General features: G+C 35.1%; 1 protein-coding gene across 5 annotated transcripts in view; it reads right to left on the reverse strand.

The window, feature by feature from the left end:
- Positions 1–12,133, reverse strand: part of CEP112 (centrosomal protein 112) — a 341,295-nt gene that overhangs the window by 296,565 nt on the left and 32,597 nt on the right. The window contains exons 6-9 of one of the 5 annotated variants that reach the window (XM_036269313.1): positions 11,452–11,529; positions 7,123–7,194; positions 4,000–4,047; positions 3,656–3,736 (exon numbers count right to left, since the gene is read on the reverse strand). In XM_036269313.1, the coding sequence (XP_036125206.1) occupies positions 3,656–3,736; positions 4,000–4,047; positions 7,123–7,194; positions 11,452–11,529 (279 nt within the window). Of the gene's footprint in view, positions 1–3,655; positions 3,737–3,999; positions 4,048–7,122; positions 7,195–11,429; positions 11,530–12,133 lie in introns of those variants that run through there. The other 4 variants (XM_036269316.1, XM_036269315.1, XM_036269318.1 and 1 more) reach the window with 4 other exon arrangements.

Below are 12,133 nucleotides of genomic sequence, written 5' to 3' on the forward strand. Positions count from 1 at the left end.
GTGTGGCTCAGATGGTTAGGCATGGTCCCATGTACAAAGGGGTTGTCAGTTCAATTCCTGGTCAGTCAGGGCACATACCTGGGTGCGGGCTTGATCCCTGGGGCAGGGCATATGAGAGGCAGCAGACTCATGCTCCATCCTCACACTGGTGTTTTTCTCTCCCTCCCTCTCCCTGCCTTTCTCTAAAAACCAATAAAAATATTGTTCCTAAGCATCTATTTTTAATGGCTGTATTATAGTTCAAATTATGGATGTATGGCCACTTAAGTTATTCCTACTTTTAGGTATTGATATTGCTTATTATTTTCAATAAAATAAATAACTCTGGGGAAAATATTTTTATATATATGTTTTTATATGCATCTCTAAGCATTTCTTTGGGATAAAAAATTGTATCTTACATGATAAAATTGAAAAAAATAGATTTTTATAAGTATCATATCATAAACAATTTAACTTCTAGAATAAAATTAATGCTTGCAAGCCTGTTTAAAATAATAACTATTATTATAATATTGTAAATATTAGTCATTTAACATCTATTTATTTTCCACATAGTTATAAGTTAAAAATAGCCTTTGTGTTTATAAAGTTTGATTTCTAAAAGTAAATTATTTTAGGATTCTAAAATTTCAACAGAATTAATCCTTTACTAACTGCTTTATGACACACAGATAAACCCTGTAATCTATATAAAAGGTCATATCACTCAATACGCTCCACATTTAGTGCATTCTTTAACATCAGTAATACTTAATGGCATTAAAAAAACTCAAGTTACACAAAATAATATATATGATATATCTCAAATTTCTAAGGAAAATATGTTTTAAAGACACAATGAAAAGACTAAAAGACAATACAATGACATTTTACCACTGTTTTTATTTCCAGATGTTAATTTTACGTGATTTTATTTCCTTCTTTACATATGTCTATAATTTCCAAAATTTCTTCAATAGAAATCCACATAATCTATTTTAAAACCACAAATACTACTTTAAAAGAAAGAAGAAACTAAGATAGTTCACACATTGAGGCCACTCAGCATATACTTTCACATATTTTAGGATGAAGAAAACATTTTTCAAAGAAGTCAGAAATGACTATGTAATTGCACAAAGATTATTTTAGCCAAAATGTACACTGAATATATTTTAAGATATAGAGTAAGTTGATGTTTACATGAAAACTTCTCAATGATGCCAAAATATTTTTACAGTATGCCAAAAAGAAAAACAAAAACATAAGGGTGTGGAAAAAATAAAACCACACACATTTAAAAATGAATGTCTGACGAAATACGTGATAGCTGTAAATATTTTTTCTTTCAACACATATGTGGGTAGCATTGGTATGTTTATCCCTGACCCAAAATGTCATCATAAAGATATTATTTCATGAAAGACCAAAAAATTTTCAAAAAAACCACCACTTCCTTCTAAATATTTTAATTATTCTGTGGTAAGCAGCCTCAACAGTAAGAAATAGTACAAAATAAAATAAAAAGAAGAAATGACTTGAGAAAATAATTGACAATTATTGATAAGAAAGAAGTTCATTACAAGAGCTCAAAAGGAGGTGCATCTGAATATAAGAAGTATTACCCTCAGAAAGATTTTTTAAAATGTAGTTTATTTTTATTTTAATGTGTTTTTTGTTTGTTTGTTATCCTCACCCGAGGATATTTTTCCATTTTTTGTTCAGATACAGTGGGAGGAAGGGAGGGAGAGAGAGAGAGAGAAAGAAACGTGAAAGGGACACATTGAGTGGCTGCCACCTGCACGACCCAACCAGGGCTGGGGACAAACTGCAACCGAGGTACGTGCCCTTAGCGGGAACCGAACCCGGGTCTCTCTGGACCGCAGGCCAATGCTCTAACCGCTGAGCAAAACCAGCCAGGGCTAATGTCTTTGTTTTTAACACTAGGATGGCTCTAAGAAAAAAATCCTGCATGTCTTAAATTGGAGCTACAAAACAACAGACAGAATATTACTGAGATCAAACCTATATAATTTTATTAATCAATGTCACCCCAATAAATTCAATAAATACAGAATATTATTACTGAAATCAGCAGTGATAATTCTACAAGACATAAATTTTTTACAACTAGCCCCTCTTTCTCCATACCAACAAAAATAAACTTATATACTCATGATACTATTTGGAATATCTAAGAAAAAAGTCAATGCCTTTTGTGATAATTTATAAATAGGACGGTAAGAGAAATGTATCATGTTGAAAATAATTAAATTAAAATTAAATTTTAGAAATTCTTAGAAGCATTCTCATTAAAAGATTAAATTATTAAATTAAATTTATTAGAAATATTCATCTAAGTCCAATAACATTTTTCACACTTGCACATTTAAATAGTGCATTACAATTTACAAGTTACATACATACTCATTATTCCCATTTGGTTTTGGTAACAACCCTGTGAGATCAATAAGTATCCTCTCTTTAAAAAAAAAAACTGAACTAATATGCTTAACTTCCCTGGGTCACAGGACTGGAGATGGTAAAGGTAGGTTAGGGATACAGTTATTCAGGTTCCTAATGTAAAAGTGTTCTGTCACACACACAGATGACCAAAGTGTTTCATTGGTGTCAGAAGCAAAAATAAAAATAATAATGAGGATTTTTAAATATCCCAGAAAAAAAATTTAAGACAGAAAATAATAAAGCAAATTAATCTTTGTTTAATGACTACTGTATGTGGAGTGTATAGGTCTTTACAGACTACAAAACCTTTATATTAGTCCTGTAAAGCAGTAATTCCCCCAAGTTAGATGAGAAAACTGGGGTTCAGAGAGTATAAGTATCTTCTCATTTTCACACAGCTAATAAGTAGGTCAAATCCATATATTCTTGACTATAGCCTATGCTCTTAACCAATAAACAATATCGCCTCTTTGATAATTCTACTCTCAAATGACCAAAGAAAGATAGTGTGTTGTGTCATATATCAGTTACAACAGCTTAATTTAGCCAATCAGTTTAAATAGTAAAAACAGTGAAACTAAAAAGATACAAGTAATTTGAGACAAAGGGAAAGTGAAAGAATTCAGAGGTCAAAGATAGAACTTCTAAAAGCTACCATTTCCGCCCTGGCCGGTTTGGCTCAGCGGTTAGAGCGTCGGCCTGCGGTCCAGAGAGACCCGGGTTCGGTTCCCGCTAAGGGCACGTACCTCGGTTGCAGTTTGTCCCCGGCCCTGGTCGGTTGTGTGGGTGGCAGCCACTCGATGTGTTCCTTTCACATCGATGTTTCTCTCTCTCTCTGTTCCTCTCTCTCCCTCCCACTCTACATGAACAAAAAATGGAATAATGTCCTCGGGTGAGGATAAAAAATAAATAAATAAAATAAAAGCTACCATTTCCCCTACCCGAGAATCGGGAATGATGGTCAGGAGAGAGCCCTTCAGCACACCCTGTACAGAGAGCACCGACCTGGGACACACAAAATGGAATATGGGCACTAAAAACTAGAAAGGCAAACCCTACCTACCCTGCATTATTACTTTACATTTGTATCAAGGACAACCTCTTCCTACCATGCATCATTACTCTAACTAGGACCTGAAAACTCATATTACACAAAATATAAAAATGGTGTTAATAATTAGACATATCAAAAATATCTCAATCCTACCTCTTTCTCATGCATTCGAGAGAGTAAATGATCCTCATGGAGACTGCTGGATTTTCTCAGGCTGAATTTGGGTGGCATCTGCTGAATGATTAAGAGTTATTTAATACTTTTTCAGGCCTGGTTTATCCTGAACCCCAAAGTTAATTTCTAAATAGCCTGAAGTTTATACCAAAATGATGCCAACACTGGAGAAAAAAAATAATTTATCTACTCCCAAGTGATAGGATTAATAAGACAATTATGCTTCATAATGTGGACCTGCATTATTTCCTATAAATGATTCAATGATTATTTTATTTAAAAATATCTGTCCATAGGAAAAGTCCAATGGAATTTTCACCTACCAGAGAAACTGGGATAGGCTTCTGTCTCAGGTACCGAGGATTTTCTATCTGAAAATTTAAAAATAAAATAAGGACTTATTAATTTTTGAGTTTTACGTATTTGATAAAATACAGAATTAAGCTGCTTTATGAAAATGTTTTCTATATGTCTTAATATTTAGTTTGTTTTTTAGAATGGCTATTGCATAATACATTCTGCCCACTAACGCATGAAATATAAAACATTACCTTTGCAGACACAATTGTAATTGTACTTTCACAATCCTCTCCCAGACTATATTTTTGAATAGTCTCAATATTGTAAAAATGTCAATTCTCCTTAACTTGATCTAGCAACTGAATTTATCCAAACCAATATCTAAATAGGGTTTCTTGGAAACTTAAGAAGCTCATTATAAATAAATAAAGTGACAAGAATAGCGAAACCATCCCTGAAGAAAAAGATCAAGGTGGGCTGACTCACAGAGACATAATAAAACTACAGTAATGTAGATAAGTCACTAGAACTAGAAAGTACCAGAAATTCGCCCTGGCCAGTTTGGCTCAGCGGTTAGAGCGTCAGCCTGCGGTCCGGAAAGACCCGGGTTCGGTTCCCGCTAAGGGCACGTACTTCGGTTGCAGTTTGTCCCCGGCCCTGGTTGGTCGTGCGGGTGGCAGCCACTCGATGTGTCCCTTCACATCGATGTCTCTCTCTCTCTCTCCCTTCCTCTCTCTCCCTCCCGCTCTATCTGTACAAAAAATGGAAAAATATCTTCAGGTGAGGATAAAAAAAAAAAAAAAAGAAAGTACCAGAAATTCAAATGTATAAGAGCATATTATTCACAAAAGACATAGCGTTGCAACTTATTGAGAGAATAAGGATGTGTTCAACAAATGGAAGAAAATAAGATCAGATCCCTTCCTCACACCATATAGAATAAATTCCCAGTGGATTAAATATTTCTAATCAAATGCAGAACTATAAATACTTTCAGAAGACAATCTAGAAGAATGACTTCATCACCTCGTAGTACAGATTTCTTAAACAAGAAACAAAAAAAAAAGCATAAAAAATATATAAATCTGACCTCTTGAAATAAGAACCTATCTCCAAAAAAGATAACATAAATAAAGTGAAAAGACAAGTCATAAATTGGGAGATGTTTGCAGAAATGCTTAGTCTCTAGAATGTGTAAAGAAGCTCTTTAAAAATAAAAAAAGAATCCATTAGGAAAAAATAGGAAAAACTTGAGACACATTTCACTGATGAAGAAATCTGAATGACTAATAAACATATGAAAATACGCTCATTCTGTTTATAAATAAGAAAAATGTAAAGTGATACCACATGCGATGGTATTTTACAGCCACCACACTGGCATACACTAGAAATTTGACAATCAGCGTGTTCCAGACATGGAGCACTACTGGTGGGTGTATAAATTAGTATATTTACTTTGGGAAACATTTATTAAGTAAAGACAATAAAATCCACTTAAATAGCACACCAGAAAAAGAGGCATATTCTTTAGCAAATAACACTGTACTAAATATACACAGCTGTTTTAAAAATAGAAATAGCAAAGGTCCAGTGGCAGCAAAGGGCACTCAATAAATATTTATTGTTTGAAGGTATATATATGAAAAGTAAATAACTAGTCTCTATTTTTGGAATGGAGAAAACCAGCATAGAAAGTAAGTTCTTCAAAGACATCTGAAAAATATATAAAACCCTAATTCATGAAGGAGAATTAAATTTAAGGGGAAAACTAAAGGAAGAGGGAAGCAGGGAATTCTCAGAGATGCTCAAGCTCTAATTAAGCTTAAAATTTAAAACCAAAAGCCAAGGAAACCATTTGTGACTTATTTTTACTCTGATCTACATTTATAAGCAGCGTACATAATATTGGTTGAGCTAACTACAACGTAGCCTTTCAACTGCGCAGTAGTAACTCCTAGTGTATCCTCTTCATCTTTAAAACCATTAAATACAGGAGTTAAGGATTCCTTCTGTTATCATAAATTTCCTTCTTTAAATGGGCCCCAAAAAAAGGAGGAAAAAAAAAACTACTCTAATATTTAAAAGCAACAATGAACACTGTGAACAAGTATAAATCTTCTGTTGCTGTTTTTCATTCACAATATACTGAGTTTGTCTCATAACCACTTTTAATATGTAATGAGAATTATTCATAGCAAAGCATGTTCTTGAGTCTATTTGGGAAAAATAGCAATCTATTTTCTGATTTTATAACAGCAGCCAGATGTGCTTTGAAGTTAAATGTTCCCACTTTGTAATCCACCAGTAACATGGACTTGAAGCAATCTGTAAACAGTCTTAACGTTTACTTTTTTTCATGCTTTTAGAAAACTTCTTGTCCTCTTATAATACCTCAAGAAAGAACACCACAATAAAGAATGTCCAAATTGGGAGATAAAAAGGACTTATGTGAAACATTAAAGTCTAACAAAATATTATACAAAAAGCAAAGCCAAAAATAATTAAGTTCCAATAGCATGAGTCACATGACTGAACATTTCTTGTTTAAGAAATAGAATCACAGTAATAAAATATATAATAATTTGAACTAGACATAAATATAGACATCTGAATGCTCTCTAATGAAAGCTGGCTTTGACGATTTATTTTGTTTGTTCTTTAGCAGATTGGTTTGTTTGGTTACAAAGAGTTCTGTTGGTTTGTTTCTTCATATTATTCAGGATTTGGTCAAACTCACCAAATACCCCATTATAGACTAAGGTTGATTAGATAGAGATGGTGTATGGTTCCAGAAAAATACAAAGACATTTTATCTGGTATTTTAGCTGTCTTAGAGGAGCAAATGTTTTTAAGTCATAGCATCAGTCAGAGAAACAGCCAAAACTCTATTGCATAAAATAAGTTCAGTCCTCAATGTTAAATCAATTATGCTCCAAAATAATGTTTTTAAGTCAATATTTCAGAACTTGAAAACATTTTTCACTGAAGTAATATTACAAATGGAGGTTCATTCATTGGTTTACTCACATTTCAACAAACATGTAGTGAGTACATATAAAATACAAATATAAGGACACAGTTCATTGGCACAAGAAAAGGTAATAAGCCAAAAGAATTGAATGGAAACAGACATGTACTGTCACCTGATTTATGAGACAAATAACACTGCAGTGCAGCTGGAAAAGAACAGTCTTTTCAATAAACAGGAGTGTTACCTGGATAGATAGATATACAAGACAAAAATCAATCTTAATTCCATATCTTACAATATATACCAATACCACCTCCAGATGGTATGCAGATCTAACAGAAAAAGTAAAATAATAGAGCTACTAGAAGAAAACACAGAACATCTTCAGGACCTTAAGATAGTCAAAAAACTTAAACAGAATCCAAAATAACACTAAATATAAAGTGATAAAATGAGAAAATTATCTGCATTAAATTTTTAAATTTCTGTTTATCAAGGACACCAGAAAGAGAACGAAGGAAAGCAACAAAGTGGACAAAAATATTTGAATACTATATTCCAAAAGGATTCTAATCCAGAATAGATACAAAATCCTTACATGTTAATATGAAAAAGGCTGACAACTCAACAGGAAAATTAACAAAGCCTTAAATAGGCACTTCACTCTGACAGGCTATCCAAACTGTCAATAAACATATTAAAAGGCATCTAACTTTATTAGTCATCAGAAAATACATGTTAAAAACCACAAAATGCAATGTCACTAACCACTCTCAAGAATGGCGACATATTTTTAATTAAAAATAATTAACTGACAACACCAAGTACTGAAGAGAAAGTAGAGCAGAAACACACACACTGCTGATGAGGATCAAACTGGCAGTCACTCTAGAAAACTCTTTGGCACTATCTACTGTATCAATTGGCTTTTTGCTGCATAACAGGTCCCCCAAACCTTCATGACTTCAAACTACAGCCACTGGATTTAGCTCCCAATCCTGTGAGTAGGCAACTTCGACAGCCCACTGGGACAGTTCGTCTCACTGGACATACTCATGTGTCTGCTCCACTACAGTGACAGCTGCCCCTGGGTGACTATTGATAACAGATTTCAGGAGGCCACAATGCCAAAGGCCACAGTGGGGGGAACAGCCAGGCCCCCCATTCCTCACAGGGAGAGTAAGGCAGCCTCCCCAGCTGCGAATGCCTTACAGGTGCTCCCTTGACCACAGGGGGGAAGTTCACCCCTTCCTCATGGGCCCTGGCCTCCGGGGGGCCCACTGACTCTGACTGCCATCTACGCTCCAGAGGGATCAGGAGCAGACTCACCCCTGTTGATCTCACCCTCTCCTTCCCTCCCACTTCCTGTGCTGAGGGCTCTCCCTGCACAAACCCCCACCCTGCATCCTGTTCTCTCAGGTGTGCTGCCAGGGACCTAAGGTCTACCCAGAGTCTTCACTGTCCGTTTGCTGCGGGGGAGTGAGGCTCTGCCGCCGGCACATGGACCCAGGACAAATGGACGACCGGGACCAAAGCCCAGGAAAAGCCCTCCCCGTGTCCCTCACCCCAGCCTCAGAAAAAAAGGAAAATGATTTAAGAGAGTTGCACATGAAATATATATACATATATGTGTGTGTGTGTGTATATATGTGTGTGTATACATATATACATACATATATATATACATATATATACACACACACACACACACCAAGAAAGAAAGCTTTCCAAAAATTAAAAGTTAAAAAAGATTATAAAGTAAGAAAAAAATACAGGAGGAAAATTTAATTGCTAGTGTATAGTAAGTAAATATCTACTTGAAATATGTATTCCTAGGAAAAATATTAACATATTTCTGGGGGGAAAAAAAAGAATGTAGTTGGAGAAAAAAAAAAGGATTTTTAACATAAACTAGAAAAGTCCATTCCAGACCATCTAATGCATAAGAATGAAGGTGTTGACAGTCATATTAGCAATATAAAAAATGTACCCATCATATAAAGCACAAAAATTAATGAGCTATTAACTGCTCATTCAGAGGAAAAAAGAAAAAAGTCCATGGCACATTCTCATACCAACTAAAGTCAAAGCAAAATCTAAGCTTTTAATACACTGGATATTTAAATTATTCTACTGTGATCAAGAGATATAGTTCAGCCTGATTAATGCATATATGTTATAAATATATAAAAATGCAAGACTTTTATATTTTACACAGTTATTGTATTCTTAGAACAGAAATGTGAAACAAAACCCCAGGCAGGCCTAGTTTGAAGGCATTACCTCAAAACATTTTAGATGTTTTATTTTTATTTTATTATACAAATGAAAATTTTAATTCTCTGAACAGTTAAATAATCGTGAAAAGTATTCTGTGCTAAGAAATGTACATCAGAAGTTTCAAACAGTTAAGGGCAAAGGCAAGTTTAAAAGGATAGCCCTGAATTTTGTTTTTCACTTTGATACTGCTTTCTGGCAAAAATAATTTGTCTTTCGGAGAGATTTCCTGTGCTCTTTTCCCATACTGGTAACTTAGACAACTTTCCGACACCTTCAAACATGAAAATGTTTTCCTTTTAACCAACTATTCTCTTCTCGTGATCAATTGTTTCTCTCTTCTCTTTCACTAATGTACTCCCAAAATCACTAGAGATTCACATTGCTTCAATTCTTGTCCAGCTCCCTGGCTTCTAATCATGGCCACTGCACGAGCCAGGTGTCCTCACCTTGTGCTCTCCACTCTCCTCACTCCAGAGACAGGGCTGTCCAGTGTCCAGGTGCAACTACCCCCTCTAGCAGAGTGACTACGACATAAGACTCCAGCCCTTAAGTCTCACTAAATGCCAAACTCTGAACTCCCCAATTAATCGTACCATCTCTTCAAACTCCACCAGTCTAAAAGAAGACTTTTAAACCCCGACAGTGGAATCCCCCAGGGGCAATCAATTAACTGACACAGAGCCAACATTCCCATTTCCTAAAACCAAACCTTTGGGTGCCCTTCTGTTCAGCCTGCCAATCAGTCACGAAGCATTCTTTTTCTCCTTGAGATGGGTTTCCTTCCTACCTCTCCAACTCCACAGAAACCACACTGATGCAGAACACACTGCAAACACCTAACAGAAGATCGGTCCCCTTTCTCCATGTCCACCCACATCCACTATAACCTTCACAATGCTGCCAAGTCGGTTTTCCTACAGCACTGCTTTCATTCAAGTCCATCATTAGTAGGAAGGCTGCAGGCTTTTTAAAAACAATAATATCTACTGTCAGTGAAGAAGTGAGAAATAGATAATCCCATTCACCGCTGGTTGGAAAATAAACTGGTATACAACTTCTGGACCTAAGAAAGCAACCAAGTATGTATCAAATGACTCTTCTAAGTAATTTTAGTGCAGTATTACTTATATTACCAACAAACAGGGAGCAACCTGAATGTCCAAAAATAACAGAATGGTTAAGTAAGTTATGGAATATCCATCCAAAAGAAAAATTAGTGCCACCATTAGAATTCATGTTTACAGAACTATTTATAAACTTAAACCAAATTTAAAATAGCACATAATAAAATAGTATTTAAATATAACTCCAATTTTGTTTAAATTTTAATTTTATAAATACACACAGAAAAAAAGAAATATACATAAAACAAAATGTTACATCTCTCAGTGTTACGATTTTAAAACAGTTTATTCCTGTCGTTTTCTGTATTTTTCAAATATTCAAATTATAAATTATTTTTATAGTAACAAAGTATGAAAAAAATTGCGTTAATTCCCTTTTCATTTCCTCAAAGGATTTAAACAGCATGTATGTAAAGTGGAACGTGGAGAGGAAAAAATAAACCTCCTGGGCTCACTATGGCCTAAAATTGCAGGGCTACCCCTCCCACTTTAGCATGCAGAACCCCCATGCGATCCAGTCTGCTAACCCTGCTCCTAATCCCCTACATAAACCACAAGACCCGGTCCTGTCAGTTCACTCACACAGCACCCCTTTCTTCATGCCTATTTCTGCCTTGAATTCCCAGTCTGTCCTCTCCACCTTCCAAGTACATCCATGCCGCCAGCCTTTGGATCTGAAAACTGTTGGCCATGATGGCGGCTCATCCATGAAGTCTCCCTGAGACATTTTTCAACTCAAGTGTCCTTGCTTCTCCAACTCCTCTCTCCCATCCCCTCCACCTTGGTATTCTACTTTGTATCTAACTCATTTTGGCACTTTATCATATACGATCTTAAATTACTATTTCACTATTTATGTGTATATCTCTTATTTCCCCAACAAGAAGGTCAGCTTGTAGGGGCAAGGACCCTTTTACACTTATTTGGAATGCTCTTTCTCTTTCCTGACTCAAAGTCCTTCTCGATGCTAACCCAGTACTAGACGTCCAACATCCAGCACTAGTCACTGAATAGAATTAAATTAGTTCAAATGTTTTTCAAATACAATACAATTCTGCCACATTAATATACATACATAAAACAAATACTTGTTTTACCCCAAGATTCCAACTATTAAGACGAGCTTCGATGTCGCTGTCATCCAAAGAAATAGCAGGTTTTTTCAAATGAACTTCCTGAAATACAAAAGAGAAAAAGGAAGAATGGATGAAGGAAAGAAGGAAGGAGAGGGGAAATAAAAGAGAAAAGGGAGGAGGTAAAAAAGGGAGGGAGAGAAAAAAAAAGAAGGGAGGGAGGAAGATGGACAAAATATATGTCATTGAGAGTAATGAGAACTTTGTGAGCTTTTTTGGTAATGCTATATTGCCCTCAGAGGAAAGGATTATGTTACAATTGAGCTAGTTCTCAATTCTAAGTAATGACTGTTTATTACAGCGGCTTAGGGCTATAAGATGCCTTCACAATATATTCACACAGTAACTAGATTTCAAAAAAAAAACATCAAAAGAATATTTTAAAAATTAATCCAGACTCTTCTCTTTAAGTTCTTTTACAAAAAGTTTTAATTGTGGTATACCACAGTCGCTTTAAAGGGGGTGGGGGGGGAACACTTGAAAAGATGAATTATTTACTCTCGTTAAAATTAGTTAACAGGAAAGTTTGTGCTGATGTCCAAGAAGCTCTTTGTTCTTAAATTAATTCTCATTCATACACTAAATATAAAGAGAAATAAGCTTTGAATTCACATCACAAAAACACAATTATGTGATTCTTTACTTT

This window comes from Molossus molossus, unplaced genomic scaffold (assembly GCF_014108415.1).
Source record: "Molossus molossus isolate mMolMol1 unplaced genomic scaffold, mMolMol1.p scaffold_m16_p_19, whole genome shotgun sequence".
Taxonomy (NCBI): domain Eukaryota; kingdom Metazoa; phylum Chordata; class Mammalia; order Chiroptera; family Molossidae; genus Molossus; species Molossus molossus.